This window comes from Tachypleus tridentatus, chromosome 5 (genome assembly GCF_004210375.1).
Source record: "Tachypleus tridentatus isolate NWPU-2018 chromosome 5, ASM421037v1, whole genome shotgun sequence".
Lineage (NCBI taxonomy): Eukaryota > Metazoa > Arthropoda > Merostomata > Xiphosura > Limulidae > Tachypleus > Tachypleus tridentatus.
In genome coordinates, this window is record NC_134829.1 from 24,426,949 (window position 1) to 24,438,248 (window position 11,300).

The following is an 11,300-nucleotide window of genomic DNA, read 5'->3' on the forward strand; positions in this document are numbered from 1 at the left end:
GAATAAAGTATGTTAAGTTTTACATTAAATTTCACAATAGAATGGTTGTTTATATTTAATAGTTTGAGTATCTGGTGCCTTTATATTTGAAGTATTGTCTTTTCAAAGATTTTGAAAGTGAGAAGGTTATTGACCGAAATTCTCCTGGAAGTAACCAATGAAGAACTGCAGCTTTGTGCTGAAGATGTTCACAAAAGAGCTGTGAATAAAGGTAGTATTAATGTTTTTATTCAGGCTCACATATAGAGTCCTATAAGAGAAGGAGAGAACAAATTGATGTTTGTTTAATCTCACCGTAGGATTTAAAAGATATATTCACCAGTGTTTCAAATTATAGGAAAATTATTTAAAATGTGGTATTTCAGTGAATAAGGTGAATAAGGAATTAAGTAATACTTTAAAGTATGTAAACAAGTGTTGAGTATCTGCAAATTTAAAGTTTTGAAGAAATATTTAAAACTCCAGTAAGTGTAACCAAGATGTGTGATTTAATGTAAAGATGGAAAATTAAATATTAATGTGATAATTAAAGATGTTAGTATTCATAGTGATTCTAAGCTGAGAACAAACCTTTTGATAGTAATAAAACAGGCATTTGTATTAATTAAAATTGAAGAGCAGAATCTTAACAGAAACATTAGAATTGTTTAATTTTATCATCATTAATCAGTGTATATATGAACACATGTACATCTGTAAACAGTAAATTAAAATAATATGAAATATTTTGTGATGCATAATTCCCTTGCCTTCTCAAGAAATATCAACTTCAAACAGTTTTACAACTATATAGTTGTAGAAATTGTAGTAAAACATTTGTTCAGCTTAGAGTCATTCTTAATCTTTTGATTGAAGTGTAACAGTTTAATAAAGTTACATGTACACTCTTGTAGCTTGTTAAACTGTTCTAGTGGTTTGTAAGAAGATTGAAGTTAAAAGGTTTATAAATAAACAAAGTTTTTTTAGTAAAACTGTTTTACAAATGAAAATATGATTGGCATATTAATTTTACTTTTCAGTTAGTGTAAAAAGTAAACTGCAGATATACTATGAATGAAAAATTTCTTTTGTCTGAAATTTTATAATGAAACAATGAAACCAATTTGTCTGTTTGATAGATAATGAAATCTGTAAATAATGCAGTGTGTATATAAGTCACTAATTGGTAAATATATTTATATAATTATTTTCCTTTTCTGAAGTGAGATAACCATGATAATTTAAAGCACTATGTACATATATATTCCTAACAGTTACATTGCATCATCATTATGTGTCCAAATTTTTTAGTATGTGTGCTTTTGCAATATCAAAATTATCTGTGTTTATAATAATGTGAAAATTGTGTTTTCTGAGTCAAAGATATGTTGGTTGATTATTATTGTTTTATAGGGTGGATAATGGCTGCTGTAACGTCACATATAAAAGTGTATGATATTTGGCCTGTTCATTATTTTATTTGAATAATAATGTTTTCTAACCTTTAATAAACTGTGCACATTACATGTAAGCTCCAGCTCGACAGCTGGCCTCCTCATCAGCTCTGGCCTCTCTAGCGAGTGGACTTGGTAAGTTTTTCAACCTTAAGTAGCACTTTTATTATGTAGAGTATTTAACGTAAATCTCAAAATTTAGATTGTCTTCTTACTCTGTTAATGAACTTGATGTCTCAAACCTTCAATTTTGTGTGATATAATTTGCCTTTTCATTTCTTCCTAACTTCCAACCTCTTTAAAGATCTTTTTTTTAAGTACATAATATCTAACTGTACAATTAGTGAGAAATGTAATTCATTGTTTAGGCTGTTCTTCAAGATATGATTGTGTGCTTGAATAGACAGGAAATCAACTTTATCATATGTAATTACTGTTGCTGTATAAACATTTTTATTGCTAATAGAAACATGTGAATAACAATGCGATTTTGAACTTTTTCCATCAGTTTTCTTCTTTGAAAGAAACATCATTACATTGTACAATTCCACTTCTTGTGAAGTTTGTTACTTTTGTGTTACAGTTTTATTCTTGGCAAGGTTATTTTGTACTATTTTTCTCTGTTAAAAAATATTAAATATTGTTAAGAATTATTTAAGTGACTTACATCACATTTATATTTTGATTGTGTACTCTGAATGATTTCAGGAAGTTTTCTGTTTATATAATATTTGTGAAACTTTACTTTCCTGAAGGATTACTGATGGTGTTGTACAGGTTAGTTTGTCTTAAAGTTTGAGTGTAATTGTTTTAATTTTATAACTTTAAAGTTTAGAAGACTTGTGTAAATGAAGGGTTCCTTGTTTAACAGGAGGCCTAACTGGGTATGGTAGCAACAGTGAAGCAAGTGGTAGTGAGGACAGTGGTTCAGATGATTCTGATGAGGAACTTCAACAAAAGATCCGTGAAAAAAAGAAAAGATTTGCTTTGAAAGAGAAGGAAATTCTTTCTGCTATAGGAGAAGAGGAAGCTGCTGAAAGAGAAAGGGAAAATCTGCAGAAGCAAAAAGGTAAGCACAGAGTTTAATACAATCACTTTGATGTTTAAACATTCATAATCCATTATTCATAAGTAATGATGAAGTTGATAACTTTTGTTGTTGTTTTGTAAATTGCCTTTCTTTTGTCTCTTGCTTATCATAATTTGAAGAGAAAAAACTCTTTTGTGCAGCCCTGAAAGAAGATTTACGTCAGTCCAACACCACCGAGCTGGATGAAAATGAGAAAAAACATAACACTGATACAGCAGCTGAAATGCCAGCTGTACAGAATGAATCTCAAGAAGTTCTAACAAACAGTCCTAAAAATAAATCTGAAAAAACTGAAAGAGGGGATATAAAACATGAAGCTGTAGAAAGTAAACCAGTTTATGAAGAGAATGTAAAAGTAAATGCCGAAAGTTACAATAGAAGTGAAGAATCAGATAGTGACACTGCTTCTAGTCACTCACAGAATTCTGAAGTTGGCACAGGAAGTAGTTCATCTGATACTGAAAGTAACGTTGAGCATAAGGTTTCACAGGTGAAGGCTGATTCAAGTGTTACTGATTCAGAAGATAGTAGTCGGACTAGAAGTCCAGTTAGGGAAAAGAAAGAGCTAAAATCTTCAGATAGTCATAGAAAGCAACGTAGTAGGCCAAGTCCTAGTGATGTTGTTAAAAATAGAAAAGGCAGTCACAATTCTTATTCTCATCACAAAAGGTCAAGCCAACGCAGCAGTAGCGAAAGAAGAAGACACAATAGGAAAAGTGATAATGAGCACAGGTCCTGTAAAAGTAGAAGTGGGTCCTTAAATAGGGAGAGAAAGGGTTTTCGTAAAAGTACAAGCAGGTCTTTAAGCAGGGAGAAAAAAGATTTTCAAAAAAGTAGGAGCAGGTCTGTCAGTAGAGAAAAAAGGGTTTACCATAAGCATAGAACCAGGGAGAAAAGGGTTTCTCATAAAAGTAGAAGCAGATCTTTTAGTCGAGAGAGAAGACATTCTCACAGAGTTAGAAGTAGGTCCTGTAGTAGAGAGAAAAGGGATTATCGTAAAAGTAGAAGTAGATCTTTAAGCAGGGAGAGAAGGTATTCTCACAGAATTAGGAGTAGGTCCTGTAGCAGGGAGAAAAGGAGTTCCCGTAAAAGTAGGTCAGTTAGTAGGGAGAAAAAAGGCTCTCGTAAGAGTAAAAGTAGGTCCCAAAGTAGGGAGAAGAGGGGTTCTCGTAGAAGTAGAAGTAGTTCATTGAGTAAGGCTAAAAAAGGTTCTCGTAAAAGTAAGAGTAGATCCATAAGTAGGGAGAAGCGGAAAAGAAGTAGATCTTTGAATAGAGGAAAAGAACATCGGCTGTCAGTGAAGAAGTCAAGAAGAAAAAGTAAGGTTGATAAAAGGAGTTTGTCTCGGTCACCTACAATGTTTAGATCAAAATCTAATAATAAGAAAAAGAAAAGTGGAAAACATAGTCTCAGTCCTTCTAGAAGCCCTTCCAGAAGCCCCAAGAGATCAAAACGGAGAAAAAGTAGGTCCAGCAGTTCAGAGTGAAGTGTTGGGTAAGGAGGCACAAGGCTTTGTTTGCCAAAAACAAGGTGGTATTTTATTTCATTACTTATTTTGTTATTTATTAATATAACTTAATAAGACATAATGCGCATTTCTGGTCAATAGAGAGACGTTTCTGCTATCTTTAACCCTATGTTGCCCAGTGCTATTTTTTTTAAATTTGTTTCTGCACATGTCACAAAGTGTTATGGGTTATATTCATAATTTAGTAAAACAACTTTACCATCAGTGTATTTAATTAGTGTTATGAAGTACATTATATTTCCTAAGTTTTATATTATTTAATTTTTTATTCCCATATTGGTAAATAAACTTAAAACTATAATTAAAAACTTCGTGTTTGCTTTCACTTGAAGTGAAAGTGGCTATAGCAGCTGAAATTTAGACTTTGTATGCAAAACACAGTTATGGTTAAAAAAATTTTCTTGTTGGCAATAAACTACACATACATATAATTTGTTTACCACTAACTTGTTATATGGATTCATAGAATTGGCCTTGAAAGGAACCTTGTAGAAGTTCCTGAGTTCAAACTACACCGTTCCTATATGCAAAGTAGATGTGTTGCTGAGCAAAGTTTGAAGTTGAATGGCGTGCTTATAACCAATAGAAAGAGCAGATTTTGCTCTTCAAGTTTGTTGTTTCAGTAGGAAACGTACATTTATGCATCTGTGTTTAAACCTGGTGAAAGGAGGTTAAGGCCATTGTTAAGAGTAGTGTCCATCATGCTTGGCAATTTTTTTTGTCTTAATGTATTAGTTGTATAGACATTGCATATAGATTTAACTTTTCTGTTTTAGACCATTATGTATCAGTTTTAAGATTACATTTGAAAGACGTACTGATTTCTTAAATTATTCTATACTTTGAATTTGAAACAGCCTTATTAGTTTTTAATCTAATGTTGTAAAATATATATGCACATTTTTGACCAATAGAGAGACGTTTTTGCTGTTTTTAACCCCATGATACTCGGTGCTATTTTTAAATTCCTTTATGCACATGTTACAAAGTGTTACTGAGAATTGGAGAGCTAAACTGTTTTACATCACCTGTTAACATAAATAATCAAAGATAAAGGAAATGGAAGACAAAATTTAAACATTAAAAATAAACTGTTAGTAAAAGTATAAAGATATGAAATTATGTGCTTCACCCACAGATGATATTTTTAGATTATTTAAGGAAGAGGTAAAAGGTGTGTATATATTTGTTTCTTACTTTTAAACATTTCAGTACACTGTAGATGGACAATAATAGCTGTTGTATGACAAATAAAATATAATCATTTACCTTTAAAATCTTTTGATATTCACTTAAGAGGTTCTAAATATTTTACACCTGAAATGTGAAAACTGTAAAATGATATAAGTATTTTATACTTGAAATTAAAATCATTTTGTGAAGAAGTGGTCAGAGACCAAGTGCAAGTTAATAAATAATGAATTTTTGGAAACAGCATGATTTTAGAAACGTTTTCAAATTTTAAACAGTTTCACCTATTAGTTTTATTATTGTGATGAAATACAGAAGCTCGGTGTCATAGGGTTAAAGCTAATTCCAACAATTCTCATGACTCTTTGTTATATAATTCTAATTATTTGTGTGTATTATCTTTAGGAATCTTACACTAAAGCTAACAAAAAATAAACCCGTAAAGTTTGTGGGTATTTTTTGTAACAGTAAATAGCAATGTTTGTGTTTGAAACTGCACTGAATTATTACCTCAGAATGATATCTTTCAAACATTTTATTGCAAATCCATATATATATCACATAAAAAATTCAGATGTACTCATAGAAGCTACCAAGGAAAGTCCATTTAAAATTTAAAACTATTTCACCCAGTAGTTGTTATTTTTCTGCAATAATTGATTCAGTGCACATGGGATTTGGGAGTTAGGAAATCTCAACTATATCTTTGTTCAGAAATCAAGAGTATGAATACATTCAGTGAAACTGTGAACTCAGTACATATATGTGCACTAGTTTATAAAAAGATTAGTAACATTGATAATATGTAGTTTAATATTAGAAAAAGTATCTTGAATAACTTGATGTTTGTAAAATAAGCTTTGCACACATTCATTACTAGTTACAGGCTTAAAAGCTGGGAGTATATTTGCAATTTTGTATAAATGTTGGGGGCATTGATCTTATTAACTGTGTAGTGCAATTTGAAATTATTGACACAGCAGCTAAAGTATTATACCATGCATTATTATAAATTTTAATAAGTTTTTGCCTATGTTTATTGAACAAATGTTGGATTTTGTGAAGGTTGGCTTTTATGATTCAAACCATTTGGTGTTGCTTACAGTTTTCATAATCTTTAAAAAAACATCTTTTGAAGTGTGTTTTCGTAATGTTAGAAAAATAAGTATGTTCAAGAAATCAATTTAACACAAAGGTACAATGTTTTCTAGGGTTGTAGGGTATGTACCTTTGTAAAAGGTTTATTTATTGAAACAAAAGTAGTAAAAAAAAAAGACCCCCCTCACATTTCTTAATTTCATTTTATGTGAGAGCATTGTCTTTTCTTAAAGATTTAAATTAATTATCTTATGGTTTCAATAAAAGAAAGTGTACTAATATATCCAATTTCAGCAAAAATACTGAAGCCAGTAAAATTATTGTGGTTATGTGTGTTTCTCCTCTCCCTACTGCCGTAAATGTATAGCTATTTATATGTTTAAATGTTTTCAGAAGTGGTGTGTACATTTTGTTAAAAATAACAAAAACAAATATCTGGAAATTTTTAATAGCTCAGTGCTTCTGTAAAAGAACAAGAACTTTGAGTATGAGTCATAAGATAGCGGTGGAACAATTGTCTTTCTACTGACTAGAAGTGTGTATAAACTTACAATTTTTTTTTATTTAACTGTAAAACATTTTGTATGTTGTAAGAGCAAGAGATCTTAAAAGTTTAAATTCTCATATAGCCATTTTCTTTGTGATAAATTTTATACCAGAAATTAAGGACACCTGTCTTTTTAGAAGTAAGATTTTTGTCTGTAGGCAATAGAAGTGAGACAGTTTTCTTACATTATTCAAGATGCATAAATTTTTCTTAAATATTAGTATCAGGAAAGAAAAAGCTTTCATATTTACAGATCAGTAACTTTTTGTGGCAACTGGGGAAGTATCTGTTAGCTAATATTCAGTATAGCTATACAACTCATTGATCACATTCAACTAAAAAAGAAAATCAAACTTTGACATTTCAATTTAAAGAATTTCACAAACAGTGTGGTGCTAAAAACATTTTAATGGTGAGGCATTTGTTTTACACTTTAATATCTGAAAATTGTTGCTAGCATTTCTGTATTTGCTCAGATTTATTTTTCTGTATAATATCCACAAAGTTGTATCTACTAGGTAGATCTAATGTATGTGACAGCCTCTCCTCTAAAACCTTATCAGAGTTCATTATCAGGATCCAATACAACTGAAGAGCTTTTGTCTATAAGTTACTCTTTAATTTTTTTATAATGTCCACTGTTTAGCATTTAGTGGCTGTAGGTAGTTAGAGCAAATGTAAAGGCTGGAAAGGAAAATTAATAGCATACAAACATTCTTTCCATCTAGTTAAAGTTATTCCAGTCATAATATTTGTCACGCATAGTGTAATGATTAGTATGCTAGACTGTAAACCCATTGGTAATGGTTTGTGTCTCATTACCTCAGAATTGTACTTTGGGGCCATGAGTGCATTATAAGAGTGACAATAGTCCTACCATTCAAAAAGAGTAGCTCAGTAGTTGATAATTGGTACTGTTAACTAGATTGACTTTCCTCTAGTGCAATGGTGCACAAAGTCCAGCTCGCGAAGAATTGCCGAGTGGCCCGTAACATCCAACGGGAAAGTCAAACATAGAGAGTTCTCTCCTGCGCGAAGATTAAGCACTATAGAAGAATATGCATTAGATTAGATACTGGATGGTTCCATATTTGTGTTGAGCAATAAAGAAAATTTAATAAGCAAATCTCGTTAATGCATAGGCATTTAATCATTGGCGTAATGATGTAATATTTCTGTAATTACGAAATCTCGCATTCCAGTTGTTCTTCAAGATTTACTTATGAGCCCTATTTTAATATTATTTCATAACAAAAATGGCAGCTAATCATAAAAGAAAAGTTTACGACGAAAACCGGCAGTTTCATGATGATTGGACTGCGTAATACTGTTTTGTTCAACAATGGAAGAACATGATTTGTCTGCTGTGTCATTTGACAGTAGCAGTAGCAAAGGTATCCAATATAAAGTGTCATTATGAGTCAAAGCATAAAGATTTCCACAACGTTGTCGGTGATGAACGAACAGCTCGAATTGAATCTCTGCAGCGGTCACTGAACACCAGCAGAATGTTTTCTCAAAGCAGTCAGCAGAATTAGGTTCAGCATGTGAGGTCAGTTACAATATTTCGTTTATGATAGCAAAATCTGGCCAACCATTCACTGATGGTGATTTTGTCAAGCAGTGTATGATTACTGCATTGGAAAAGTCGTATCCAGAAGCAGTTCGCAAGCTACCGGTTGTGGCTTTGAATCATATGACAGTTCAACGAAAAATTTCACACCTCTCAGCAGATGTGACAAGACAGCTTACAAGTAAAGCAGCCAACTTTGTCTACTTTTCTTTGGCAGCAGACGAGTCGACTGACATCAGTTCAACAGCACAGCTACTAGTTTTTGTTCATGGTCTGTCATCATCATTTGATATCACAGAGGAACTAATCGGCAAGGGTTCCATGAAGGGTCAGACAACTGGGTCTGCTCTATTCGAGGAGACAGTACGACTGTGTAGTAGTGTTTCATTGGATTTCATGAAACTGGTAAGTGTGACAACTGATGGAGCACCAGCCATGACCTGAGAAAGTATCCAGCTGGTAGCACTGTTGATGAAGCATTGAGGAAAGCAGAACAGACAGTTGGTGAAGTTGCACTGTATTATTCACCAATAGAACCTGTGCAGTAAAGAACTTGGTTTTCAGGCAGTGATGGCATTAGTAACGAAACCATTAATTTCATCAAATCACGAGGGCTCAATCACCATCAGTTTTAAAGTCTTCTTGAAGAAATTGATTCAGACTATGGTGACCTTGTGTATCACTGTAAAGTACGCTGGCTGAGTCGAGGGAAGATGCTCAGAAGATTCTGGGAGTTGATGAGGTGATAGAATTCCTCAGAAGCAAGAACAAAGACACAGAAGTGATTACCATGATTAATCCAGCAAGGCAAGCTGATTTGACCTTTATGGTTGACATGACACAACACTTGAATGATCTGAATTTGAAGCTGCAAGGCAAAAATCAACTTGCAAATCAGGACAAAGTTGCAGTTGTTCCGACAGCAAGCAGCATCAGGCAACTTTGTGCACTTTCCCACTTTTCAGTCACAGCTACAGAAGAATCAGGACATTGACACACAAATTTATGTTGGGAAGCTAGATACTTAGATTCAATCCTTCAACTCACATTTTCATGACTTTGATGTTGATGAAACTTTTTGCTGATCCATTCAGTGTGTCAGTGGATGACTTGTCAGCAAAATATCAGCTTGAACTTACTGATCTCCAGGCATCTGATGAACTGCGTGCTATTTACCAAGAAAACAGTTTGCTTGACTTCTACAAAACGTTGCCTGATTCATTTGCTAATCTGAAAGAGAACGCACTTGTCCACACCAGTATGTTTGGCAGCACGTACTACTGCGAACAGGCTTTCTCGCATGTGAAACTGAACAAAAACAACTCTCAATCAGCTGACTGATGATCTGGAAGCAGTCTTGAGTCTTTCAACGTCAAACATCAAACCGGACATTTCTAAGCTCGTAGATGATATGCAGCACATCCATCGCACTGACTTTGTGACAGTTGATGTATCATAACATTTCTTAGAATAATGTGCAAACTCTTTGATGTAATCGTTATTTTTGTGTTCTTAAATGTGATGTCCATCTTGTGTGAAACAACTGTGGGTCGATTTTAATCTTCACTTTTTTGTGGCCCCTGACTCAAAAAGTTTGTGCACCACTGCTCTAGTGTATCAGCTCAGAATTGGGAACAGTTAGAACAGACAGACCTTTTATAACTTTGAGTATTGGAAACAAACCCTTGGTGATGCTGAACAAACTGAACATTACAATTTTGTTTAGATACTTCTTGTCCAAATGCTAACCCATCAAGCCTAGAGAGTTTACAATCTAGTACACAAATGCTAGTTTGTTTCTGAAAGTCAATGTAGAAATAATTTGATAGGTGGGTGGGGGATTATTTTTGTAATTGGCTAATGTTTTTATCAGTAAATTATAAATAATAAATTAACTTGCAGATTTTGGCTCATAGATAAAACTAAGACCTTAAAGAATGCTGAACCTGCTTTAAAAATTATATAAATGGTTTTAGATGGAAAACTGACTAAACTGTACATCTTTACAGAGCTGTAAACTTTGTATCCAAACATTTGATAAGATGCTTTCAGGATTTTCATTGTAATTGTGACTGGTTTGATACCTGTTTATTTAAAAATGTCAAACTTTGCTACTTGATGTTATCTGTCTTTCTTTTCTTTATATACATACATACATGTATATATATAAATGTAGAATCCATTTTTCTACAGTTTTACAGGCCTTATTGGGAAGGGTTCATGTGTTATTCTTTCAACCAGGACAAGTACAGATAAATTGAAATTGTGGAGATGACTTTTGTATATAACTCACTTATTAACTCATTCTGGCAGAGCATATTCATCCTAATGATGTTATATTCATTACTCTTTATTTATATCTTGAAATTAAAACTTCTAATGGAGGTTTTTCTGAAAAACAAACTTAGTAGGGTACATTGTAAGTCTACAGTGATAGTACAAATATATACAATGTACTCGCAACATTTCAATAGGATGTCAATAAAAATTATTTTGTAGAAGAAAAAAATTGTAGTAGAGTTTTCTGATTGTGAAGGTTCAAGTAAATCTAGAATTGGACTCTTTCCACCCCACCCCCTAGTCCATTAATATGTTTATCAAAGTGAATTCTGTTGTCTTTCAGTGTGAAGAAATGCTACAGAGAAGAAATACTTTGAGGAATAACTGAAGTATTTCCTGTAAATAACAACAACAAGATGATGTCATTGGCTGCTTTTCAGAACCTGGTTCATAGTGCACAAATCAGAATGGTGATATTGATTGACCAGTGTCCCTTTCTATCATTTTCTTCTCATTCTCTTTTTTTGTGTACATTTGCAATAAACACCTTTTTTTAATAA

General features: G+C 32.6%; 1 protein-coding gene across 3 annotated transcripts in view; it reads left to right on the plus strand.

Moving 5' to 3' along the window:
• LOC143250729 (uncharacterized) overlaps positions 1 to 11,300 on the plus strand; it is a 35,766-nt gene extending 24,466 nt beyond the window's left edge. For 2 of the 3 annotated variants that reach the window (XM_076501671.1, XM_076501673.1), the window contains 5 exons: positions 109 to 211; positions 1,512 to 1,568; positions 2,305 to 2,502; positions 2,664 to 4,053; positions 11,084 to 11,300. In XM_076501671.1, the coding sequence (XP_076357786.1) occupies positions 109 to 211; positions 1,512 to 1,568; positions 2,305 to 2,502; positions 2,664 to 4,009 (1,704 nt within the window). In that variant the 3' untranslated portion in view covers positions 4,010 to 4,053; positions 11,084 to 11,300. The remainder of the gene's footprint in view (positions 1 to 108; positions 212 to 1,511; positions 1,569 to 2,304; positions 2,503 to 2,663; positions 4,054 to 11,083) is intronic. The other variant, XM_076501672.1, reaches the window with a different exon arrangement.